Source organism: Melospiza melodia, chromosome 1 (genome assembly GCF_035770615.1).
Source record: "Melospiza melodia melodia isolate bMelMel2 chromosome 1, bMelMel2.pri, whole genome shotgun sequence".
Classification (NCBI taxonomy): Eukaryota; Metazoa; Chordata; class Aves; order Passeriformes; family Passerellidae; genus Melospiza; species Melospiza melodia.
Genome location: NC_086194.1, coordinates 149,154,074 through 149,181,564, shown reverse-complemented (window position 1 = coordinate 149,181,564; position 27,491 = coordinate 149,154,074). Strand labels below are relative to the sequence as shown.

Below are 27,491 nucleotides of genomic sequence, written 5' to 3'. Positions count from 1 at the left end.
GTGCAGCCGCCCCGCCCCGCCCCGCCCGCCAGACGCCACATCCTGCAGGTGCCGCGGGGCGGCCATCGCGGAGGGGCCGCCACCGGTGAGTGCTGGCAGCGGGTCAGGGCCCCCTCTCGTCCCAGGGAGCAGCGACTCCACCTCGGAGCGTTGCCGCGGGGTGGCCGCCGGGGGCGGGTCCCGGTGAGGGGGCGGCGGGGGCGCGGCCCGGGCGTGGCGGGGATGCGGCGCCGGGGCCGCGCCCGGCGAGCCCCGGGTCCTGGCCCGACTGCCCTGCCGAGCCCGCGGGCGCCGCTTCCCAGGGCGGGGCTGGGAACGGGGCGTTGGGAGCGGCGGCGGCTCCGGGGCCCGGGCGGGAGCGGAGCACGAACGCGGCGAGCCGCGGCCCCGGCGCGGTGTGTGGGGTCGGGGAGGCGCCGCGGGGGCACCCGGCCCGGCCGGAGCCGCCCTCTCGCCTGCAGGCCGGCCGGGAGGCCGAGCTCGGCCTTCGGACGGGTGGTCGCGGTCGGGTTGTTTCTGCTGTTCACTTCTCTGTCCCGTCTCTGCACGTACAGACTCGAAGAAGAAGGGATTTAACAAAGTCGCGCTCGGCTAAAATGGGACAATAGCTAAAGCAGCTCTGAGGAGTCTGATTGTGTGCGTTGCTGCCCTGCGCCGGAGCTGGCAGAGGAAGATGCGTGTTTTTATCCTTGTGCAACGCCGGTCTGTCTAACTACTGAACAGAGCGATGTGCTGAAGTTGGAGATCTGACAAAATGGGAGCACTTGTGTTCTCTGCGACCTGCAGCTTACTTCTAGCTCTGGTGGAAGGGCACAGCTTATTCACCTGTGAGCCAATTACTATTTCCAGATGTTCAGGAATGCCTTACAATATGACTTTTTTCCCAAACCTCATGGGACACTATGATCAGGACACGGCTGCTCGCAAAATGGACGTAAGTTTCTCACCCCCGTCTCCCCCCCCAAATTGTATGTAGCAAATTTGTCATTCAGAAACTATTTGGGATACCTGTTGCACTGAATGACAAGACTGATAATGTTTAGTGAGTAGATGTGTCTTCAGAGTGTTGTAGAGCTCCTGGTAAGGCGCTATATAAGGGAGCTACCGACTTCCTCCCTCCACCCTGCCTTAGATCCTGTATTAGAGTGGAAGAGGAATGGGTGTAGCACAGCAATGTGGCTATTCAGAGCATTTTGGCAGAGCTGATCACATATAGCTCAGGCACTTTACTGTTAGACAGAACAATTGTTGAAATTCTCAGGAGAAATAGTTTATGATATCCTGGCCTGCCTGAACTCAGTGCAAAAATGATATTTAGAAGATGCTCTTTGCTCCTCTGTCACCTTACATCTACTAAGGAGGATCACCTGAAGTTATTCTTGGCCCTGTTCTCCATTGTGGCTTTTGCATTCTGATGTCTTCTGACTGGATGCTGAAACTTCAGACTGAAAGAGAACTTTACTCTTTTAAACTGAAAATAAGCACTTTTCTTACCTGAACTGGCTGTAAGCGTGGCTCCCCTGAGAATATGCCACGCTGTGGAAAGACTTTGCCCATAGCAATACCTGTGAAGGGTGAGAGCCTCTCTGGGTGAGAGGCTTGTAAAACAAGTTTTGAACCTGTTTTAATAATGGCTTTTCAGTGGTAGGAGAGGGGGAAAATCTTAACACAGGTCTTGAAAAGCTCAGTGTCTTGTGCTATGCAAGGGGTGCAACAGAAATGAGGTGAATATTAAGTTTCTGTCTTTAAAAAAATTATATGTGGTGTTGAAGGTACTGCTACTAAAATCTTATTTGCATACTGTTTACTGAGCTTGGAGGAGGAGCTTGATTCAGTTGCTGAAACATGTTTTTAGTGTTGCTTGGGATGATCACAATTCCCTGCCAGCCTGGGATAGCACAGGCTTCGGTCTCACATTGGTTTTGTCAACCCAGTGTAGATGTGTGGGAAATTCTGGTATCAAATGTTAAGCCATTTGTATGCAGGCAACTGAATTTGCTGCAGATCTCTGAGAAATTGAGGGCTTTTTAGCTGGAAGGTAGGCTGTAGGCTTCAGCTGTGAGCAGTGCTTCTCTAGCCATCACTTCTCAGGAATGCTTCCTGCAGTGTCTGCCACTTTATCTCCTCAGGTACGCTGCTGCTTCTGACTGTGTGTGTTAACTGCAGCCATTGAGCCCGCACTTGGCTCAATGCATTTGTGCCTTCCAGTCATGCTGCTGCTAGGGCAGAGAGGCCACAGAGCCATTTTTATTAGGTTGCCATGGCTGACTTTTCTCAGCTATCAGCAACTTGTGCCTAGTGCATGTGTGGAGGGAGTTCCTCCTGGAAAGTATTCATGGCTTGCCTTGCATATAGCTACCAACTTCCTTCTTGTATAGCTATTTCATTAAGAATTGTGTGGTAGTGAGAAGTTTTCTTGTTTTCTCTCTTTTTCCATCCTGTCACCCTTATAACCTGACTGCTAGTGTTGGATTACTACTCAGCCAACTGGCTGGGTGGCTGCAGGGAACAACAGTGTCTGTTAGGGTTTGATTTGCCTACCCTCTTTGATTTGCTTCCTAGTCTCCTGTCATTCCCACTGCCTGGCCTCTAATTTGATATTCCTAACTACTGTGGTGCTGTGCAGACATTTCTGAGCTGCCTCTTGTGTGGTGGGCTGCCTGCCTTTGTTGTGGTCCAGCAGTGATGATGGATTACTTGGTCAAAGAGAATTTTTTAGACAGCTGCTTTACAGGTGAAAGGGTCTTTGCTCCATTCTGTATGAAGTTCACGTTGAATCCACTGCTAGTGGTTAGATTTGGCATTAATATGGTAAAAGCTTACTGTGGTTCATTGCTGGGCCTTCTTTCTGAGAGGGACCAGTGTGTAGCAGTGTCACATATTTTGATGTCATTCTTCGTATCATTCAGTAATGGTGCCAGTTTGTCCATAGTTGATTGCAACTAACCTTCTCAGGATTGTGACAGGATTCTGCTTTTCGAGGGATTTTCAGTGTTGCAGCAGGGGAGGAGGAGTCACTCACTTCTGGAATAGTGTTTAATTTCAGTTTGCAGCCGTAACAAGGCAGTGTGTTAGGAGGCGGAGGAGACTTCTGTTGTTTTAAGAGCTTAATTTTTTTTTTCCAATTTTCAGTCCAAACTTCATTCATACCAAAGAAAGAATTTTAATGGCATGTTTTCACTCTATAGAAGTGCTTTCCTTTGATGCTCAGCAGGAATGCTTAAAGGCTTTCTTTTTAATTCTGTCTTGCTCTTCCCCCTCCCTTCCCCCTGCCTGTTCTCAAAATTGGGCATGAGATTTACATATTTGCATGTAAGGTCTCACAGGGTTTTGAGGTTGAGGCCTGCAGTATTTTGCTCCCTGTATCATAACTGACTTTTAGTAGGATCGTGCAATCCTAAGGAATAATGTAGGGGCTTCTTCCACAAATCAAAAATATTTTGTGCAGAGAGCCCTAGTGTTAGTGCAAGTTTACGTTTCTACCCCCTCTAAGAATCTTTGGGGAGTGTTTGCTCCCCAACAGGATGATGATTTGTCAAGGGGACAAGTCTCACCACAAGGTGAAGTTCACTCTCCAAAACAGTGGAGATGCCCATGCACCATGCCCTGCTCTGAAGGCTCTACAGGTGTGTTCTGCTGCATGGGAGTGTTATATAACAGGAAGAGCTGTGCTGGGGATGTGTTAAATTGGTATTTCTGGATGGTGTCTTCACAGTAATCCTCCAGAAGAGGATGATGTGGAGCTACTGTCTCAGTAGTGGCTGTCTCCAAGGAAAGCAGCTGATAGATGGTTTTACAATTCTGCCTCATGGATCAGCTAGCTGTTCATAATGATGTGCTAAAACCAGAACACTGCAACACTAGAGCAGGAAGATGACTAACTCAGTCCTAGGGCCTCTGGTGTGGATGTTCTGGCTAGTGGGGGTATTCCCTCTGGGATCTTGTTTTCTGCAATAAAAAAATATGTAAGTTCCAGTTGCTCCCTCCATTCACATGTTTATTTATTTAGTTTAATTTTGAGCTTTCAACTTGACAGACCGAGTTTTGGCTTCTTGAATTTTACTTTATATTTGGATTCATTTTGTGTACACAACAGATGGTGGCTTTAGGAAAGTAAAACCACATGGTTTGTGGTGTGAAGTTTTGTGTATGTTTGCTAAACAGCTGCATGACTGTGGAATCTGATTATTTGCAGATGCCTACCATCTCTGTATCTCAAAGCAGTTTATCAGTAACTGTTCTTGTTACTACTGGTTCAGATTGGGAGGTGGAAGATGTAGGGTTTGTCTGATGAGGAAAATAAGTGGACATAACAGAAGATCTGGTTCATTACAGCTGTACTTAAATAGGTGTAACTCCCCCTCGTGGTCGTCCACAAAAACAAGTCGCTTCGAATTCCAAAGTAATTCCTACTTTAACTATCCTGGTGTAGGTTGTCAACTGAAGGCATTATTCCATCAAGGCAGCGAGTTCCTGTGTTGTAACTTACATTCATATCTCTTAATCTGTTCTGCTGCAGTTCTGGAATGTATCCACAGGAGACAAGCCCTTAAGCCTTCCTGATGTGGGCAAGATCCAGGCCTGTAGAAGTACAAAGGGAAAAGGCTTGCCAGTGAGCTTTTAGAGCAGACTGTAGAAAACACTGGAAAATGTTGCACAGAGAACAATGAAGTACCTCAGAGAGACTGAAAAAATGATTCAGTAGTGAGTTTTCCATTCACTTCTGAGTTCATGGCCATGTGCCAGAATATGTGTGTGCATGTCTGTGGAGGGTTAAATGCAGCTGGCTGCAGCAGTGGCAGAAATTGTGTGACAACTGGGGTCAGTTGAAACAAAGCCATTTAGAGGGGGTTAAAAAGTACCTTCCAAGGTTTAATACTGAAGTTGCATGAGGTAAAATTTGTAATGTAATGGCTTCATTTGCTTCCACTAAATCCAAATTTACAGTTAATTCAATATAACAATACTTATAAAAACCTGCAAACCTGGTGTCTGCAAGCTTGAATTGATACATGTGTCTGTGTACTCACAGGAAGGAAAAAGCTGTCTACCACTGTAGGTTGGGAGTTTAGGGCAAATAAGTGGTGTTTTATGAAAAGGTTATTACTGGGATAGCCTGCAAAGTATCACAGGTGTGAATTTACTTAATCTCTAGAGACAGCCATCTTTGCTTCTTGCTTGTGCTCCACATGAGCAGTGCTTGGTGTAATACATGAAACACTAATACTTGAAACTTGAAGCTTAAATCTCAGCATCTTTTAGAAAACAATCAGTATTCTTGATCTGCTTGGAGTTATGTTTTGTCCCTGGTGCTGCCTCAGACCCTAAAGTGGAGAAATGTGTGCAGAGGTGTGGACATTGACCCAATGGAACAAGCACAAAGGAGTCTTTAATTCATATTTTGGTTGTAACATTTTTGTTGTTCCTTTACCATGGTACTAAAGAGCAGGGGAGGCCTTTGTAAAAAGTGGTAAATTTAGAACATCATGTGTTACTGTTTACAAACTTTTCTAGCTTCTCAGAGTGTAGTGCATGTCACAAATGATTGTGGTGATGAAGCAGCTGAATTGATGCCTGTTAAATGGAAGTTGGCAGATGCCAAAGTATTTTTGTACATACTTCATATGGATAAAAGGAAATACAAGGCAGTGCAACTGACTTCTCTGTTGGTTATGTCTCAAGAAATATGGAATAGTGGACATGAGCAATTCTTTTGAACATCACCTTGGAAGTTGCAGAAAAGCATTGACTGGGTTTGAAAACATGTGAATTATCTGTGTAATTTTGTAAAAGAACGTAAAAATTGGGGATGTATGTTCATTTTTTGTACTCTCTTGCTCTCAGGTATTCCAAAGAAACGTACATCATGTTTAGTTCTTAGAGTGGTGCTTATAGCAACATTCATAAACCATTTTTGCTGATTCCTATGGGTGCAGTAAATTACAGCCACCAAAAAAGTGTTTGTTACCTCAGTAGTACTGATGCCCTTCAAGTGTGATTGGCTTGTGCAGATTGACTGAAAGCAGGCAAATCTGTGTAATCCCATTATCCTGGCTCTGAGCATATCAGTCATCTGCAAAATCTGCTGCTGCTTTCTCTGAGCAGCAGGACTTGCCCACTTGATAATGTGAATAGCACTGCCTTGCTCTTTGTTCTGCAAGGATGCTCTTTAGAATGCATGGGGGTCCAAAATACTGCTTGCTTGGCAAAGAGATGGTGGCTGGGGTTCTTGGAGATGGTGTTGACAGTGTGATTCCAAGAGCCTCCTCTCTATCCATCTTCAGAGGTTTTGCCTCCTCTGGCAAGCAATTTGGTGTTACAGGAGTGGATCAGTAGGTGAAGTTGTCAGCACACTTCTTACCTGACTGCTGCCTGAGACAGAGTTGTTCTACTCTGGGTTAGATTTTGGCCAGTCTCACTGTGCATGGGGTCTGAGGCTGGCCTTTGGAAGGCTGTCTTGCAGATCTTTGTCAGCTTCTGAGAAATACCATGGTATCTTGTTGTTTGTCTCCTGCAGATGTCTGTCCCTTCTGCAGTGCCCTGGTTAATGTTCAAGTGCAGCTGCAAGCTGTAGGTGGTTTCTTAGTCCAGCCCTGTCTCCAATTCTCTCTTCTCCATGCTCAAATCTGCAGTCACTGGGTAAATGAAGGCAGTGATGGACTTAGTCCTGTGGCTGTAGCCTACTCCTAGAGGACCTGTGCATGAACAGAACAGCTTCCCTGAAACTTTTTATATAGAGAATGAAAGCAGGAACAGAGCTACTGAGTTTGACTACTTTGCCTTCACTGATGGAGGACAGTCAGGGCCTGGGAGCTGAGCTGTCTGCTGAGAACACATCATCCTTGGTGTTGGGGAGAGTCAGCAGTGGGTACAAAGCCTTGAGACACAGATGCAATTTCCAAATTGTCTTAGTGTTTTTGTGGAAGTGGCTGCTGCCCAGTGGAACCTTGTGAACTTCATGTGGTCATTAGTAAAACCTAGCATTAGATTAGGTAGGATAGGTGTGCTGAGGGTGATGTGCTGACCATGATTTTGAAGGTCATCTTCACATATCTTTCCTTAATAGTAGGCAAGTAAGACAAAATTGTATATTGTTGTGTGCTGGTGGTCCACACTGTCTGCCCTCTGCTGTCTGTGAGCTGTCAAACTGTGTGGGATCAACAACTGGGTAACAACTCACACCCAGTGCATTGGCCCACAGCAGCTCTGGAAACAGCAACTGGGCAGTCTTGAAGGATTTGGTGAAGCAAGGTACATTGTGGGACATCTTTGCAAGGCTCCTCATGTTTGTCATCTACAAATCTAGCCTAAGAATGGCAGAGGATCCGGATGTCTTTCTGAAGCGAGCTTTGTGGTGTTTGGGTGTGAGATGCTCTTTGCCCACAGTGCTGCATGGGTCAGGAGGCTGGATGGAGCTCAGGCCCTTGTTGTGTGCTGGTGGAGGTGGAATCCAGGCTTAGTTTTCCATTTGCAGGATGGATGTTCAGGGTGGCAGCTTGGCTACAAGGTGTTACCTATGCCTTCATTGATAAAGACCATAAAAAGCAAATGGTCCAGAAAAAAACCACATTGGATGGGGAATGTGGTCACATGTCCATGGTTTCTTTTCTAGTTTGACAGTGCAGTGATTAAAGCAGACAATTTCTAAAAGTACTATTGTGTCATCTCTTTAGTTCTTTATGTATTCCACAGGGAGGGGGTGGGAGTAACTGCACCACAAAATTTGCTGCCTTTTTCTCTCTCTCAGTGCTGACTGTTGATTCACCAGCCCTTAGGGGCAAACATAGTTCCTTTGTCACATGGTTGCCTTTTTGGGTCCTCTCTGTGTATTTATGTGCATCTGTGATTGCTGCAGCATGTTGGTAATTTGCCTGCCAGAGTAAAAGATGCATATGTCTGCCCTCTTCTTCTGAGCTGTGTAGGGTAGACGAGTGGAGACTTGCTAGATTTCTGCATAGCTATTGGGAGAGGTGGGCAGGGGTGTGTAAGAGCTGTGTGAGTAGCTACAGTATATGGGGGGAGAGAGGCCTGGATGATCAGTCTTTGTAGGAAGTAAGGATGTCCTCTTACTGAAGATACCTCTCCTCTAGACAAGAGCTTCCTGGGAAGAAAAAAAAATCCGCCTTTCCTGTACTTAAACTTCGGGTAGATCAAGTTATTTCAAAGAGTAACCACATCCTTCCAAGTTTGGCTCATGCTGTATTGCCCAGAGGGCCTGCATAACCAGATTTCTTTAGACTCAGTAGCTACTGCCACAAAGCACTTAGTGGCCAAACTCTCCACACAGTTTTCCTGCGTGCAAAATTAAAAGCATTGCTTTTCTGGAGAGGGACTGTACCCATCCAGCCTCATGGTGACCTAGCAATACCTGTTTGCTAGGATGCCACATCCCTGCTGCATACTGTTTCACCTGAGCTGATGTTCTTGTAAGGAAGGCACAAGGTGCACCATTCTAAGAATCCAGTTGGGTGGGGGATCTGGCTGGGGATTATGCACAGAGCTACAAACAGAACATTAAGTGTCAAAGGTTGTCGTGGCCCACAAATCATAACGTAAACAGAAAAGGTGGCCTTACGTTTTTAGAACAGGAGAAATAGGGAGGATAATGAGGGGAATGTCACCAAGATGAGCACTGTGGGCTAACAATGAGGAAACTGTGTCTAATGAAGGCATTCAAAACTGGGAGTGTCTCAAAGTGTGACCAAGTGGAAGCAGTGAAAGCAGCAGACAGAGGTAATGATTGCAGATGCTGAGGTAGGTGACTGCAGCTTCATGGGCTTCAGCTTGGTCTAATGACTTGTGCATTTGACCAACTGATGTTGTTTCAGCATGTGCAAATGACTTGACTGATATCTCCTACATCATAACAAAGTTGTTTTTTTAAAGACTACTAAAGTTTTCATTTAAGACTTAAAAATGCAGTAGGCAAGAAAGAAATGGTGCAGGTTCACTACTCTGGTAACTTGGGTGGTGCTGTTGTGCTGAAGTGTGTCTCCACACTCACAGAGAGAAGGGGAAGCATAAATCTGGATGACTTTTGGAACCAGAGCAGTAATAACTTCTGCCAGAATTTCTTAGAAATGGGGGGCTTTTTTAATGATAAGACTGTCTATCAACATTATTACAGGTAATCCTTTACATTGAATGCTGCACAAAAGTTTAGCAATAAATCCACATACTCCTGTAACACATAGCAAATACAAGGAGAATTTAAGATTTGAGATTCTTATGCTACTGCAGTCCAGATGTAATGAAGCTTTGTCTAGACTTCAGATGTCTGAGGGCCTGCAGTATACCTTCCTTCAGTTAACTTACAGTTTTCTGTCTTTTATGCTGTCCAGTTTACGCAAAACCTAAATCAGATACAATGTATAACTGAAAATCTTTGTAAAAATAGTTCAGTTCTGTAACACTTGGGAAAAAGCTCTCATATTTGTTAAGGACTGTAAATTGCAGAGGCTCGAATATCTATAATTTAGGTCAAGCTATAATTTAGGTTAGAACAAAAACAGGCAGTGGATTTTGGTCATAAGCTATTTTGAAAAGTATTTGAAATACTTGTACTTTAGTTTATTTCAGATAGTGAGATGTAAAATTCCTGTCTATATTGTTTATAACCTTTGCTATACTTAAGAAATATAGGTATATATGTATTTTTATTTTGCATGTGAAAATACTTAAAGAGAAAATATGGAATGAAATTGTTTTACTACAGAAAGAAATTCTGTTGCTAGATCCCTGTGTGGGCCATTCTCTTGAGCTGGACTTGGTCCTAGTGGGTCCCTTCCAACTCAGAATATCTTGCAGCTCTGTATGGTTAGTACAAAACCATTCAGAGTGTATAAAAGTAAAAAAGCAGAATAGCCTGCTTTGTCCTTCTGTGTCTGTGCCCATTATAGTGTCAACGGCAACCTTAGTGCCAAGGTGTGGTATTGGAGTAGTTTTATGGAGTTTGTCTTACCTCTTTTTGAAAGTGCATGAGTGCCTTGCTGGCCTATCAACCTTTGAAAACATTCCCCCCTGTGCTTTATCCTTGCCCTGGTAGGATTTTTGATTCATATTCCCATAACCTTTCAATAGCTAATATAAAAGTTCAGACCAGGATGTATATGCAGACACATGTGTGTGTGTATATATATATATAATTTGACAGTCTAAGTGCATGTCTTGCCTTTGCTGTTTGGTTGAAGGACAAAAATAAGCTTATATCTTTGCAAACATCTTTCTGCAGAATGGCATCGTTTGTCCCACTGCTTGTTTACTGCCCATTTCTTTCTCTGCACCACCCCTAGCCTCTACCAGCTCTTTGAACTTCAGATTTCCTGGAGAAGGAAACACAAACTATTGTCTTTTAAACTAACGGGGCAACTTACTTTGTACTCTGACAAAATACTTCATTCTTATCTATGTAAATGTTAAGTTGGTTACATTTTAAAAATGTTTGAAAAGCTTTTAGATTAAACACAACTTCATGTACTTTTAGTTTATTGTGGAAGCTGCAGAAAGTAATGCTGTTTTTTTAAAGCAGCTTATTAAAGTAGAAGTCAAATTCATGTATGTTTGATGGTTTTCTTTTTACCTCTGTCAAATCAAGATGCATTTAATAATTATGCATATTAAACTTAAAAGTATTCAGATTTATAATATACATCTTATATGCATTTATAGCTAAAATATAAATGGTGACTTTTAGTCCTGAAAAACTTTTGTTGGTTTACCCATGCAGTTTTAACTGAATTGAGAAAATAGAGATTACAGCTGATACTTGCTGCTGGCAGCAGTAGTTGATTATTACTCAGAGCTCAGGTAGAGACATGGTGTATATGGGCTCTCAAATGAGCTCATACCGTGTTCCTTGCTGGTTTAAAGGGTGGTTGACATTGCACTAATGTTTCTGTGCATTCCCATGTTCCTGTTTTGCAGTTCTGTTAAGAAGCAGCTTTTAGCAGGCATGTAGCAACAAGGCACTGACACTTAAACTGCCTCAGCTTCCTGCAAAATCCTTACATACCAAATTAAGTGTATTTAACTTGCCTTTGATCTAAATTCCTCAATGTAACTTCCAATGGGAAAAACCTAGTCTTTTCTCAACCTTGCTTTGAATCTATTGGACTTGTACATTTCATCCTTCATTTAGTTTCATGTGTTGGGACATTTATTTATCATGACTTAGTTAATTGTGCGTGAACTAGAAGTCGGAGGTTCTTGGCAGCTGATTCACTATGGCCATCACAAATTGCCACCCTTGCCAGCCTGTCTAGGAATTGCATGAAGGCATTAATCCCTCTGGGTGTGATGCTAATCTTGTTTGCATCCAGTTGAGAATAACTCCATTGTAACAATAGTGTAGGATTAAATCAGCCGTGCCATATTTGCTCCACTGTTTTTAATGGAAACAGATTATCATTGTAAAAGTGGCTAAAGATACTGTGAAGATTGTCAGTGTAGCTCTGGGAGTAGAAAGAGTAATTACTGTCTCCTCTTCTGAGATAGTTTATATGCACTGTGATTGACAGTGGCTGTATTTCCTATCACATCTGAAAACTTACATGTTTATAAATATATTTGGTTTAGAGTTTGAGGCTATACTTCAATTCTGTAGTGACTGGATAGTAGGTTTGTTTGTATGGTACAATTATTAATTGTTAATTTTTAATTATTAATCATGAAAGTGCCCTGCAAGAAGCAAGGGAGTTGGTGATCCTTCTGGGCCCCTTCCAATCTGAGATGTTCTATGACTCTAATTATTCATTATTTAGGTGGTTGTTATTCCCTGTAAAGCAGATACATAGTTACATGAGTAGCAATGTATAGGTATTATTTAGTATAGGTAGGAATATATAGAACTATATATTTAGTATAGGTAGGAATCTGAGGTACACAGTGGAGTACAATTGTAGAAATACAGATTTAAGCCTGCCTTTGCTTTGGTGACTGAAATACAGAGTTCTGTAAGCAACAAGGTTGTGGTGTTGTTCCTTTAATCAAAACATATGTATCAAAGAGGTGACATGGCTTAACACCACGACAGTTAGTGTCTGTCATTGTTTAACTCAGTGAACCTCAATGTTAACTAGATTAATGAAGTTAAATGCTTTCACATGGTGGGTAGAGCCCAGTGGTTGGGAAAGCAGGTTTTTACTGTCTTAGGTATCTGACTCCAGTGGCTGAACAAAAGCTCAAGTCCTCTGTGTGTCTCAGCAATTCAAGGTATTTCCTGTCTTTTACATTGAAGGTTTGCAATGGATGATTGTAACAAAGACCTTGATATTTCAGTCCACAGTTTTCTATATTATGAAAGTGTCTCTGTGACACTAATCAGCAGAGAGAGTATTTTCACTTACTTGTTTTGGTATATGCTGGTAGTTATCATGCATCAGAACCGCAGAGACTGATCATCTCTGGTAATGCTTCTCTCTAGGATCAGACTGAAGTGAGGTACAACAGAGCATTTGAAATGTTTGCATGTAATAATGAACTTGTTTCTCTTGTGTCTTGCAGTTGTAAGCCTGCTAAGCACAAAACAGAGAAGCATGGTGAGCACAGGATCCATATATAGTTCTAGGTTGCAATTTACTTGTTGGCAAAGCACATTTAAGGACATGTTTGCACTCAGACATTTTTTCTGTATTTTGCTCCATTTGTCTTCACTTGTCTCTGTGGTGTTACTGTTTGCAGAACCACACCATAACTGGATTTCTGAGGTAGCTTGTCTTTGCTGCTGGAGATAATATAACATAGACATACCTTGTAAGGATCCTAGGACTTCATAAGATGTTCCTGTTTGTTAGTGGAAAGTTTGCATCCCACAGTCCTTGGTTCTTCACTGATAGTGCTTGAGGCATGCCCCTCTTGCTGTTACAGGCTACATCATCTTTGACTTTACAGCTGCTATTAGATTGTTGGTTTGGGTTTTGTTGTTGTTTTTTTAAAAGATTGTTACTGTATTCTAGTTTGTCTTACATTTACTGAGTTTTGTTTCCCATTGTCAAGAAGATGGGAATTTATATTTTAGAACATACACTGACTGTGTGAGGCTCCCTTTCTGTTTTTTCAAGAGTGTAGTTTCACTCTATTTTTAGCATTCTCATCACCCAGTGTGCAGATTTTCATCTCTTCCTCATATGACAGGGCAGTGGTTGCTAATGCTTAAAATGCCAAGTGCCTTGGTTTCCTGGAAGAGCGAATTTTGTTTGTTTGTGCCACATGCAGACCCTGAAGTTCCTGAAGAGGGGAGGATTATGGTATAAGATTGTGAGTTTAATCCCAGACTTGCAGGTTTAGGATGCCAGCATGTGCATGCATGCAATTTACCCAGCTGACCACGTGGGTAAAATGTGGTTTGTGGTTGGGACATCCACAGTTCAGATAAAGTGTCCTTGAAGGAGCTGAATTTTACTGTCAGTGAGCTTGTGATCTTGGCGTTACTTTGTGCTTCCAGATTGTGAAGCTGGAGGAGCAAATACTTTGGTTTTGGTAAGATTTGCTTTTATGGTCCATCAGGAAACACAGACATACTATTTTCTATGAGCAGACTTTTCCATTTTGGCTAGCTGGAAGTGAAGCCCACACTTAAAGATACTTCATTTTAGCAGAGTTCCAGGCACAGTTCACTAACATTTCTGATGTTCTTAAATGGTAAAAGTAGGCAGTTGCTGAAATTATATCTGTATTTTTCAAATCCCATTTGTGTGTGCTTGAGGCAAAGTTTTACATTTTATAGAGGGGTTTTTTTAGTTGAGAAAACTCGTTGGCTGTAAAATCTATAAGTTTGACGGACTCTCTGCTTCTGTTGAAAGGGATAATTCAGATTATATATACTTCAGTTTCCAAAAACATGTTCACAGCCTATATGTTTTTAAGAAACTGTGCTGGTAACCCATTGTAGACTTGGTTTTCCAATGCCTGCCTAAAGAACAAGAAGAAAAGTAGGTATAAATAAATAGATAAATGTTTTTTTCCCAGTAAGAGGTATTAAATCCTGAGCTGATATTTTCATACCAAATAAATCTCTAGAATGGTTCCCCTTTGTTACTTTTACTGAAACTTCTGATAACAAACTAATTCATAAATGGATCTAGAAGAGGGATAGGTACTGAATTTGCTGAGAAAACAAAATGGGATTAAAGAATTGCAGAGAGATCATGTACTAGAAGCATTTGGACAATAAAATGATAGGTGTGATTTAGGGTAGGGAAATGCAGAATAATAAGTTTGGGGGAAAATAACCCGCAGAGTAGTAAATATAGGGGAAGAGTAACACCCACTATCTGTACTAGTTGGGTGGGCACAGTATTTTACCAGTTACTGTCACTCAGAAAGTCTTTGTTGTCACTGGAAATGTGATGTCAGTCTTCAAATTTAGTCAAGGCAAATAGAAGACAAAGTATACTATGAAAAGGAGCAGAAATCAAAATTTAAAGCTTTACTATACTAATATATAAATATATTATAAAAATTATTGCAGGAAGACAAAATGGAAAGAAAAAAGTATAGTGCAGTCTTTTACCTGTTTGTCAAAACACAGGCTGCAAAACCAGGAGTTACAATAAACAGATAAAATGCAGTATTTTCTTACCAATGTCTGTTTAAATTATGCAGGGCAACTTATTGCTGTAGTATTTAACAAAGGGTTCAAACATAAATGATTGAAAAAGGGAGAAGATGCATTTTAGGAAGAAAGGTTTCAGCACAGTGGCTGTGTTGCAATGTGCAGCATGTTTCCTAAACCCTTGCTAGTAGGAAACTGGAAGAGATGTCAGCTTGTCTTATTACAGCCCCCTTGCTGCCAGCCAGGGGAAAATGAGGTGTCCAGCTGAATGGTCTGACTCAGGAGGTCAGCTTGTGTTTTCAGAGCATCAAACTTCTTGCTCTTGTGCTCATACTTTCAAGTGTCAGAAGGTAAATGTTTTTAGCAAGCTGAAAGAAATAAAAGAAATATTGTAAGGACAGTTACTCTTGGCAGCCAAGTCCTTGGAGTACTGCTCTGATTACATTATAGGCTAAACATGGCATTCTTCGTAAAAATTTTTAAATTTATCTGGTGGTTTTTCATTTAAATAAAAAAATAAATTTTTCATTTAAATAAAAAATTTTCAAATTTAGGGTGGTTTTTCATTTAAATAAAATATACTCTTTAAATGAGTGTTTAGACAATGACAACATGCTTTAGTAAAACTCTTTATGCAAATGCAAACATTTTATTCTTGCTTGTCTTGTCATTCGTTATCTGCCTCTAATATACAATATCATTATACATGTTGTGATTTTTAGCTTTTAGGTTGCTTCATATGACAGAAACTCTGTTAGAGTGGTAGAGGTTAGTTTTATGTCCTGACTTTCTTCTCTGGATGTTTTCTTTGTGCTCATTTTCTGTATCAAAGGAGCAGGCTTAAAATATGTAAGCCTATTATCTGTATTGGAAAATGCTATTTAGAAACTGTCAAGTTGCTTATAAAAATAGTTGGTAAAATATCACTGTAGGTAAACTCAGTTTCATTGATATAAATATTGAGATTTTAAGAAACCTTTACTTTTCTAGATAAGACTGATGAAAAAGTTTTTGGCTGGTAGTCCAAAATTTGCTCTAGAAAATGAATTTTACTTCTTATTTAATGAGATGAACTGTGCGTGACAAAAAGGAAGAATTCAGAACAATCAAGACAAATTCTGCAAGACAATGTCAAAAATAAACTCAATTTCTGTAACAATTGAATATGACTACCCAGGCTATGTTGTTTATCCTAAGTTCCAGGAAGAACAGAGCAAATACAAATTAAGAATTGAGAAGAAAAGAAGCATCATAATTATGCAAAGGGAATTTAATTCATTTAAGGTAAACTCCTGAGTACTTGTTTTCATCTGAAGCGATGCAGACTTTAGGAAATAATCCAATTTATGGAACTGGAACACAGTATACCAGAACTACACTTCTGTCCTTGTCATGAAATACTCAAATCTTGGGTTCCAGCAAAGGCAGCTCAAGAGGAGACATTCAGAGAGGGAGTCAAACCAATGTGTGCCTCTTGTAATGGTGCTCTGAAGTGCTCTGAAGGGTACTGCCAGCATTTTTTGGTTTGTCATAAAGCACTTGTGCGTTATTCTTGCTCTGCCTTATCTTCTTCCTTCCTCCCCATACATTCCTGTATTTATTACCAAGGTCCTTTAAGGATTTGTAGGTATTCCATTTTGTAAGGGAATTTTATTTAGCAATGTCTTTTCTTTTAAACTGCATGTTCAGTAGTAAGACTTGCTTCTTGAGTAAGGAGAGATAGATAGATAGATAGATAGATAGATAGATAGATAGATAGATAGATAGATAGATAGATAGATAGATAGATAGATAGATATGCAATGCTTAAAAGCTAGGAAAAAGTAAGGATACTGTTCTGGACTCAATCTAATCTTTCTTTTTATAGCCATTGGTTGAATGTTTGAAAGACATAAATATTGATAGCAAATAATTAAGTAAAATTCTTACTAAACAAAAATCTTACTAAAAGCTTGGCCTACTTTGAAAATTGCATGCACTGTCCCTGTTTAACATCAGACATAACATTTGCACATACAGTAGTATTTTGGGCAAAATAATTTGCCCTAACAATAAAGCTGAGAAAATGTAAAGTGGAAAGGCTGGGGTTTTTTTACTTGAAAGCCTGTCTGACTGTGAATAAGCAATTGAATGCATTGAGCAGAAAAAGTTAAACTTGATTCTATGAATTCTTTAGTAAGAACAGTCATCGGTTACTCACTGCCTGTTACTTGATAATACAGGCAAAGAAATTCTCAGTCATGTTGAGAGAGATTTTAAATGAGACGTTTAAAAATGAGAAATAATGTTTAGACCTCATTAAAAAAAAAAAAAAAAAAGCCCTAAATTTAATTAGCATGAGAGATGAGTATATCACACCACTTAGGACTGAAAATGTAATCTAACAGGAACTACAGGAACAGACACGCCTTGGAAAGCCTCAGGGCGTTTGTTTAGAAGCTGACTGGTGTACAAAGAAACTCAACATTTTACTTTATTTTTAAATATCTTGGGCATTCATAATACCTTTCAGATTTCTAACATTGTCAGATAGAAAGAATGAAGTTTGGATTGCCAAAGGTTGTCCAAGACTGTGGGACAAGAGCTGGGCTGGAAGTGCCAACAGAGCCTCTTGCCACTCAAGGCAGTGGGTTTTGCTTTTTCAGAACTGCTGAACAAATACTATTTCCTAGTATTTTTTCAAAACCTACATAGGATTAAATGTAAGCCCTAGTGATGAAAGTTAGTTTTGATGCTTTGAATTATCTTTTAAAAATTGCTAACCAAAGCCTTTTTCTTCCCTGTAGCCTTTCCTTATTCTTATGAATCTTCACTGTTCACCAGACGTCCACACATTTCTGTGCAGAGCCTTTGTCCCAGCCTGCCTAGATCAGATTCACGTGATTCACCCCTGTCGAAGCCTCTGTGAGAAAGTGTATTCTGACTGTAAGCAGTTGATGGACACTTTTGGAATTGCATGGCCTGAAGAGCTGGAATGTACCAGGTATTTTTCATATTGACAGGTGGTGGGAGTGGTATTTTTATGTTTCACACAGACTGAGTTGAAAATCTGAGGCAGACTGTTAAATATCACCTCACAGTAATTTCCTTAGTGTGCTGACCCTGCAGTGCTTGTGCATGGGTCCATTTCTTTATTAAAACTTTTTTGTTATTCAAATTATCACCTGCATTTTCTGCCTGTGACAGTTTTTGCAGCAAAGCTCTGTGGCAGTTCTTTTCAATAATCACATCCTGGCAAGAGGTAGCTTTTTCACTGTACATTTCTAAAAGTTTAAAATATTACATGTTACAGCATAGATTTTGCTTTGGTTTCTCATCTCTAAACTAGGGATGATCATGCTTACTTTATTAGGGGTTTTAGAAGTAACTGCTCATAAGATAAGGGAATGTAGAATATTCTGTATTTCAACAGACCCAGAACATTGCATAGTAGAAACCTTCCGTTGCTCCTAACTGTTTAAATGTGCCAGCCTAGTCTTGTGTTGCTTTTCCTGTGCTGCCTGCCAAAACTCCATTTTTTGAAGTGTCACCTTTTCCTCAAAGGTGTTCACATGATAGAGGACAATTAATACTTCATTTGGGGACTTAATTGTCCAATTTTAGATTTAGGTTATGAAGTCTCATCCTTCTTGTTTTACTCCCTTCAGTCCACGTTGTTTATGCTCTTGGACCTGAAATTTGAGTAGTTGTCCTTGGTTCCAAGCTAGGAAAGGAATTGTTTTTGTCTAGCTGCTCTGTGAAGAGAGCTTACCATCTCATAATATGAAGCTCAGAACTACACACTAAAGCAGTACAGAGTCTGAAAAATATAAAAGCTAAAACCTAAGGCGTCAATTCTAGTTGAGAATGAGGGCTATTGAGATATTTCCTCTTCTGTTTACTTATTCAGGTTAATCAATTGTGATGAGGCTGCTCATGCCACTGCTGCTGTAACCACAAATGTACATGGAACTCAGAAGACCCCAAGCCAGATCCGAAGGGATTATGGATTCTGGTGTCCCCGACACCTACACACTACCAATGGACAAGGCTACAAGTTTCTAGGAATTGATCAGTGTGCACCCCCATGTCCCAATATGTACTTCAAGAATTATGAATTGGATGTGGCAAAAAGTTTTATTGGAATAGTTTCAATCTTTTGTCTTTGTGCTACACTGTTCACGTTCCTAACTTTTCTGATTGATGTTAAAAGGTTTAGATACCCAGAGAGACCGATCATCTATTATTCTGTCTGTTACAGCATAGTCTCTCTAATGTACTTTATTGGATTTTTACTTGGGAACAGGACTGCCTGTAATGAGGCAGATGAGAAGTTAGAAATTGGTGAAACGGTTGTTCTTGGCTCCCAAAACAAAGCCTGTACTGTCCTTTTCATGGTTTTGTACTTTTTCACCATGGCAGGAACTATATGGTGGGTGATTCTGACCATCACTTGGTTCCTTGCGGCGGGAAGAAAATGGAGCTGTGAAGCTATTGCACAGAAGGCCATGTGGTTCCATGCAGTTGCCTGGGGAATACCTGGTTTTCTAACCATTATGCTCCTTGCAATGAACAAAGTGGAAGGGGACAATATCAGTGGAGTTTGTTTTGTGGGTCTCTACGACCTGGACGCCTCGCTGTACTTCGTGCTTTTGCCGCTGTGCCTCTGTGTGTTTTTCGGTCTCTCTCTCCTTCTAGCCGGCATCATCTCTCTGAACCACGTGCGGCAGGTCATTCAGCACGACGGCAGGAACCAGGAGAAGCTCAAGAAGTTCATGATCCGCATTGGGGTTTTCAGTGGGCTCTACTTGGTGCCTCTTGTAGCCCTTCTTGGATGTTATGTTTATGAACTGGTGAATCGGAAAATCTGGGAAACCACTTGGGTGTTTGACCACTGTGACCAGTACCATATTCCTTGCCCTTACCAGGCAAGTAACGTTTTCCTTTATAAATAATACTGTAAAGTTAATTAGCAAAAACCCTTATGCATATCTGCCGTGCGGTGAGTAATCCGTTCAAAAACATGGAGTGATTAGTTCCTTTTTAAGTCAAAAAAGATGGAATATTATTTTTGCTTTGAAAATTTTAATCTAATTGGTAGCATTCAGCAATTAAATTCAACTTGCAGCTCTAACAGAATATATAGCTTTTTATGATCTTTGAACTTCATGTTAGAAATTGTGATGGAGGAGGGTTGTTCCTCACAATATTTGTTTCTGAAAGCATTTGCTTAGTACTTCATTGCCAAGCTCAGTATCAAAGTACATAAGTTGAATTTTCATCAATTTTAGTTGAAGCTGAAATAAAGATTCTTAAAAATTTAGACTAAATTAGATTTTAAATGGTGCTTATAACCACAGATTTAGAATCACTTTTTTTTTCTTTAAAGTATAGAAGTGTAAACCATGTGAAATTATAGAACAAATTTCCCATATGTTTTTTTCCACAATAGCTGTAGTTTGCGGGCTGATTTTCAGAAATGCAAAGAATTCTTTATTAAAAAACAACAACAACAACAAAAAAAAGGCAAATATAGAAAAAAACTTCAACTAAAATTGTGGAGGTGGTTGTGTTTAATATTTGCCTCTTAAAATCCAACTTCTTTGGAAAGACTTTTAAATTAAATCTGCCCATGTTCAGTAGATTAAATCTGCTGCAGTTGCAGGGAGTTTTGTATACTGACAAGTATTATTTCTTTCCATTTAAGAACAAATACATAAGAAGACAGCATCACTAAAAATGCAAGTGTCTGGTGTCATCTTTCATTGCATTACACTTCCTATCTATATGAATAAACTATCATTAAAAACGAGGAATAGAAATACAGGCATTATGGAATGATCAGGATTGACCTTTTTCATTCTTAAACACCATTTAATGTCCTCTGGATTGAAGTCAGTGTAGGCTGAGTAGCACAGCTCACAGACTACTTGGTTATTTTGGCTTCCAATGCTGTTTCTTCACAAGTGTATTTTGACTTCGGTGGGTTTTATTCTGAGCTCTGTATAAACCTAAATGCTTCAGAATATACAAGTTTGAAAACAAGACTTTTATGCTTTAAAAATAATCAATAAATTTGTTTTGTGGTGCTTAAATATGACAGCTTGGCATAATAACACAGAGCATGTATTTTTAGCCTTTAATTAACCCATTGGAAGGAAGAAATATCAACATTAAATATTACAAAAATATCTACTTTGTGGGATCTGTCCCTATGATAGACAGTGTGTGCTAATTGTGGAATAGCTCAAAGTGGTGTGCTTGGCCTTGGCTTATCTGAGCTGGCTTGTAGACTTTTGTTACATAGATTAAAACCAAATAAAAACTGAAGTAGCTTATGTTACCTGGCTAACAAAAATAGTGGCTTTCATAGATGGGTCTAGCAGATAAGACAAGTGGCATAAATTAAACTTGCAGCATGACAGCTGAAGATAAGATCTCTCACTGGGTTAAATGTCTCAGCTCCTGTGATACAGCTCTGCAAATAGGTGGATTAATTTTGCAATAAACAACTGCTGTGTAGTTCCCTGCAGCTCCTTGAAGATGCTGTCTAATCAGATTAACTCCCAACTAATCCTTCCAGTACCTGAAGGGAGCCTACAAGAAAGAGGAAGAGAGACTTTTTGCAAGGGCATGTAGTGACAGGACCCAGGGGAATAGCTTTGAACTGAAAAGAGAGTAAGTTTAGATTAGGAAGATATTAGGAAGAAATCCTTTACTTTGAAGGTGCAGAGGCACTGAAACAGGTTTGCCAGAGAAGTTATGGATGCCTCATCCCTGAAGTGTTCAAGGCCAGGCTGGAATGGGGCTTTGATCAGCCTGGTCCAGTGGGAGTGTTCCTGCCTGTGGCAGCTGGGGTGGATGTTGATGATCTTTGAGGTCCCTTCCAACCCAAACCATTCAGTGATCCACTTATTGTTTCTTTTAAGTTGAAGGGATAAATCTTTCACACTTGCCTCTGGAGAATATTTTTACTAATACTATTACTCCCCAAATTACCTTTCCTTTCAATTTAAAAGAAAAACAATTCCTCCTGACAGATCTCTTCTGTGTGTATATTCAGCTGAACACATCTGACTTGTCTGTACATGTCTGATGTTTGTCCACTGTACAAGCCTCAACAAAGACCAACAGTCAAGGAGAAAGTCTCTTGTTTAAGAAATGTATTTGTTTTCTTCATTTAAAAAAAATAAATCAATGAGTATATTTTCTTCTTTGCATTTATTAAATTTCTTTATCTTCTAGGCAAAGGCACTAGCAAGACCAGAAATATTTTTGTTTCTGATGAAATATTTGCTGACATTAATTGTTGGCATATCTCCAGTGTTCTGGGTGGGAAGTAAAAAGACCTGCTCTGAATGGGCCAATTTCTTCAACAGAAACCGCAAAAGAGAGTAAGAATTTTTTTTCTCTGTTTTTTAAAGCATATACTTAAATTTGCCTTTCAGACATGTGTTTTTATATATAGCTGAGATAATCAAAATGTTGTCCTCAGACTATAAATGCTGCTTTGGGCATCAGCAGAATTCCACTGGAATCTGGGGAAGTTTTAAATACACAGTGACCCTTTAACAACAGTCTCAAGAAGACAGAAAATATTTTCCTCTGCTAATTTCTCTTTTGTAGAGCAGAAAGTGTGTTGGCTAATACAGATCTGGTTCACAGTCAAAGGAGGAAATATAATTTCAGCCATCAGTTTAGTTCTTTTCATGTGTTGTGACCACTTCATTTGACACAGTACTTAGTACTATGTTTACTGTTATGCAGTAATAATATTCTCTGTTCTCCTCTGCCAGGCTTGTCTTCTTTTGAAATTAATATTCATTGAACCCTCCTTACTACCACTTTTATTGCATTAATCTAGTGTTCTTTTTTTTTTTTAATTAAACAGAAGAATTCAGTTTCATTACCTAATTCAAGCAAATTTATATCTGTGGATTTAAATAGCTTATAAATTTTGTCTCCATTTCTTATAGTTGTTGCTTTTTTCAATTCTTTTTTATGTCTTAATTATTTCTTTTCAGATTATCTGTTACTTATAAATGATAGTGTGGCTTTAGATAATTTTGTTTCTTTGATTTTCCCAAGGCAGTAGTCTCTAAGCTCTTTTTATTTTACATCTCCATTCCTCAATGGTGAATCTATAGCTTCCTTTCCCTCTCCCCTCTTTTTCCATTTCCTGTATAATTTTTGCTTGTGTTTCAGATGTTAATTGCTTTTAGCTACAAGGATTTAAAAATAATGAAGTTATTTTTACAATGCTAATATTTTTTTCATTTGGAGGAGGTTGACTCTATATAAAGTTGGTAATGCAACTGCTTATGAGCTAATTCTTTTTTTCTCTCTAGTAGATCATTAATTCACTGTAGACATTGGACCTATTTGCAGAAGTAAGAAATATAGAAATGTGCTTTATTTATTTGTTCCACAGACAGTTACTTTGGAGCCATTATGATTTTTCCTCCTCTTTTCACATACAATTTGTTTCCCTTTGTTCATTAACACCCAGCTCAAATTGCATCACTGGTTGCTATTCTTTCAAGGTTTTGTGTGCTACTCTTTATTATATTATAGCTAACATTATCCTCTTTGTTCAGTGATGTGTTTGTACTCTCTTCCAGTCCAATCAGCGAGAGTCGAAGGGTGCTGCAAGAATCATGTGAATTTTTCTTGAGGCACAATTCCAAAGTTAAACATAAAAAGAAGCACTACAAGTCAACTTCACACAGACTGAAAGTCATTTCAAAGTCAATGGGGACCAGTACAGGTGGCGCAACAAATCATGGAACTTCTGCAGTAGCAATCACCAATCATGATTACTTGAGCCAAGAAACTGTGGCAGAAATTAAAAGCTCTCCAGAGACATCTGAGAAGGAGATGGAGGCAGATGGAGCATCTGCCAGAAGAGTGGAGGAAGGTGAAACCAGCGGAGATCAGATGTTCCCCAGCGCTAAACTGACCGTGGATCAGCTGGAAAGGAGAAACAAAGCAGACAGCACCTGCCACATGGGTACTTTGGCTGAGAGTGTTAAGAGAGTAGGTGAAGGAAGGTAAGGCCCCTGAACTCAGTATTTTCTTTGTTTCTACATATTACCACTGTTTCTCTAAGTGTTCTGTTTCTTCTCTCTGAAGAATCAGGGTACTCTCAGGATGCACCTGACCTTCAGTAGCTGTCAAGAGAACTTGCAGACTGTGGCCATGTATGTTTAGCCTCTGGGCTGTTTTGTATTTTTGTAGGGGTCTTCTTTTTCTTTTAAGCGTTGTGTGCTGGAGCTTCAGCTTGTAGGATATTCTTGCCTTGCTGAACAGTGACCCTCAAGAAACCTGTGTCTGCACTGCAATCACTTTGAGAGGTGATGAGTCTGAAAAAGAACAATGATGACTGCAGGCTTGGAAAAGTGTACAGAACTGTACTGCATTCATACAGCTGAATATAGATATTATGATTTCACTACTCAGTTTTTTTTCCAGTGTAATAGAAATTAAACTGTGCTTAAGATTTACTGTCTTTTATTTTTCTTTACTTACAGAATAACTCCTAAAAATGATTTTAGTGAATCTCCTTCACTGCAAAGGAGCTGTTCCCAAATACCTGATGTCCCACAGTCACCTTCCATATCACTACTTGTCTACTCAGCTTCAGACACCAGAAGAGAGTTGGATTCAGGAAACAGTTCCAATCCTTGAAAGATGGAAAATGAATATCAACATTTGTATTGCATTAGACTGAAAATTTTTATGAACATTTGCATTATATAAAACTGATATGAGTTCTTTGTTACACTGGAAATAATGGATATTCTGTGCCTTATTAAAAAAACACATATATCCTGCTTTGCACTTAAAAATCTATGTTTTGTTGTGGGGACAGCTAGCAATAATGTACTGTATTTAATCCTGTCCAGGACTAATGGAAATTGAAGTTCTGTAGGACATGGCAATAATGTAAGAAAAAGATGGGAGACAAATATTATTCCTTATATAAAGAACACTTTGTAATTAATTGCATTAAAATAATGCTTCAAAAGCACTGTTACTTCTCAAGGTATAAAATTCCATCAACCTCTTCAATATTTTTCAAAACTTGTTAATTTTTTCTTTTTTTTTACTGTCTCTTAAACAACAGTATCACTTAAGTAAGTGATGCACAAATTTCTAAACACTCTAAATTATACATGCTGTATCAGTTATAGCACTGGTTTATGGTAGCTTGTACACTGAATATGAAAGGGAATCTGAAATTATAGCAGTTTATTTTGTACATAAAAATTAATTTTGTAAATAAGTGACTGCATAAGGTCAATCTTTAGAACTACTATTTTGTATGTATTGTACAAACTTGGGAAAGTTCCCGTGCTCCCCTTAGGGTGTTGCTGAAGCCAGCAGTCCCCTGGTGATCAGCCAATGTGACACAGTTCTGAGAAAAGCAGGCTGGACCTTTACCCATACCATGCACTGATGTTTGGGGTGAGGCAGGCCCTGCTGCAGGCATGCTGCAGAAGGTGCAGCACTGTCTCACAAAAATGCCTCTTGGAGCCTCTCCTGGCCTGGTGATCCAGGGCATGGTGACAAAGGGACACCTCAGACTCCTGGGCTCAGTGGGCACAGCCTGACGTGCAGGCCTGGGGCTTTTGTCCTGAGCTGCAGTGACAGCTCATCTCATGCTGTTTCTATGTGAGTAACTTCATTTTTTTTAAAATGCTATAAAGAAATATCTTCCAGATAACTGCTGCAAATAACTGGTGAGTTATAAATATGCAGGCTTCTTTAACAATCTATTTACAGAGAAGGCAGCCTTAGTACTTTTCCTCCAAAGCCTAATTTTCTACAAAGCCTAATTTTTTATTATGCTACAGCAATATATTTTCTCTAAATCAAAAAGGCCTTAATACATATAGCCTTTCCTATGCTAGGTGGTTCTCAGGAGCAAGTACTGCTGATGTGGATAACAATTTCATTGTCTGACTTTGAGTCAATGTTTTTTTAAGAGCCAATGGGATTTGTTACTTGAGATAATTTTGAGACAGATTTTGCTGTTTTCTAAACCTAAATGTCAGTGCATTTTGTAAAACTGTCCAGCATCTTGCATTTGACCACTAATAAGAATATGTCTCAGTGTTATGGTATTAGGCAGAGAATTTACTGTGAGCTGGGATAGCATTCATGGTGATGCATTGAACGATGAAAATTGCGTGGTACAAAGGACATGTAAGTGCTGGAACAACAGGAACTATGGTTCTGATAAACCAAAGTTATTTGTTTTATCCATCATGAATTAAAAATGAAATTTCTTTACCTTTATATTACAGTATCTGCATTTTAGCATTTGTAATTTATTGCCATCGATGGGATATGGTCTTTCTTTTAGAATTTTCCCCTTAAAAGTACACAGAATTCTTGCTACTGAGTGGACAGTAAGAAAGATATGAGAAACCTCCTGTGAAAAGGTGCACTAAATACCCTTCATTTCTCTAATTCTGTTTGTAACCAGGTAACTTTATACACGTTCACTAGTTTTTACTGTATTTGTTAGTAATAAAATATGCTGTTGTATAGTAAGAGCTTCTGAGTGGATATTTCTCAGTAACTACATGTGGCATGTTTGTTGCTCTACCCACTACTGTAGTATTTTTGCACCTAAACCCCAAGTATTTTTAGTAGGGCTGTGTGAGTTAGTAAGTATTGCAATGTTTTTATTTCTTCTGTGTGAGAAACTGAGAACAATGCTGGGAATTGTGCACATGAACACAGTGAGGAACTTGAACTACTTCTTTCATCCTAAAGTTTACAGCATCTTTTCTTTCATGACCTCTAAAGACCTCCTTTAGATTATGTAGAATGTGTATTTCCAGACTGCCCATGCTGCCACCTTCTTAAAATACTGATTTTTAATTTTTAGTGCTATTCCCCCTTTTTAGGAAGCTCTGAAACAAATTTCCTTTTGTGGTAACTGCTCCACAAAAAATAAAATAATTTTGAAGTTATAACAATACTGTGGGCTTAAAAATAGGTAAATTATCAAAGAAGTGTGAGATACGAAGCAAAAATCAAAACATTGGCAGTGAAACTCATCAGTGGTAGATTGAGACTGTAGCACTTTGTGTGTTCCAGGGCAGCTGCACCAGAAAAAACAGACTCAGAATTCCCAGATGATCCTTGCAGGCAAAGAGGCTGAGACCTCTCTGGGTGCTTTAACCACCAAGTACCCAAGCAGTGAATGGGAAGTTAAGGCTCTGTTTGAATGCTCACAGCAGTGATGGGGAGAAGGAAACTGAGAGAAAAGGGGCACAGAGATGAGTCAGGGCCTGGGAGACTAACTGCCTTATGGTGAGGGGCAGTGCAGAATCTCATAAGCATCTTCTCTAACAAAAGGTATTTATTTGCTTTCCTCTTGTTATCTGAATGAAGTTAAACCATTCATGTTCAAAGGGCATTTCTGAACCTGTGAGAATGACTTCTCCCTGGGAAGAAGGGAGCTGATCTCCATCAGCTGAAGCTGTTTAATGGAGGCTAGCAGTCTTCTGGAAGATGTACTGTAAATCCAGCTATTTACACTGATACAACCCTTTTAGTCTTGTTTGCTGCCACTGTTAGCAAGAAGCTAGACTACAGGATACTGACAGCTTCTCCAAACCTGGAATTATGTGTGCCAAAGAGTCTTTCTCTGAATGAAGATGTCATAAATCAGTTCAAATTATGCATTGCACTGAGTTTTCAGGTTGCATAGAAAATCTTTCAAAGGACAAGATAAATTTAGCATATCTAATAATACTTGATTTGTGAAATAAACAGCACCTGAAATTACCAATATGGTACTTTTATGGTACATGTTGTTTATACTGTATCTTACTGCTCTATTTTGCTAAATGTGTTCGGTGAAAACCAGGGTAGACTTTACCTAGAGGGTAAATCTATGCATATAGTTGAAAAAATAAGTCTAAGTTTTAAAAGGTAAACAAAA

The 27,491-nt window shown here is 39.7% G+C and overlaps 1 protein-coding gene across 1 annotated transcript; it reads left to right on the top strand.

Annotated features, from left to right (window-relative positions):
- Positions 1 to 26,089, top strand: FZD6 (frizzled class receptor 6). The gene is made up of 7 exons (XM_063171470.1): positions 1 to 85; positions 555 to 934; positions 17,338 to 17,534; positions 18,441 to 19,458; positions 21,776 to 21,924; positions 23,152 to 23,580; positions 24,061 to 26,089. Exons 2-7 carry the CDS (start codon positions 755 to 757, stop codon positions 24,215 to 24,217), a joined length of 2,130 nt encoding a protein of 709 aa, XP_063027540.1. The 5' UTR covers positions 1 to 85; positions 555 to 754; the 3' UTR covers positions 24,218 to 26,089.
- Positions 26,090 to 27,491: the final 1,402 nt, after the last annotated feature.

Excerpts from the sequence above, each read along its gene's own strand:
- FZD6 (XM_063171470.1), top strand. The coding sequence starts at position 755 with ATGGGAGCACTTGTGTTCTCTGCGACCTGCAGCTTACTTCTAGCTCTG. Across the intron at positions 17,535-18,440 it reads GAAGAGCTGGAATGTACCAG|GTTAATCAATTGTGATGAGG; the intron begins GTATTTTTCATA and ends TTACTTATTCAG. Across the intron at positions 23,581-24,060 it reads AAGAGAGTAGGTGAAGGAAG|AATAACTCCTAAAAATGATT; the intron begins GTAAGGCCCCTG and ends CTTTACTTACAG.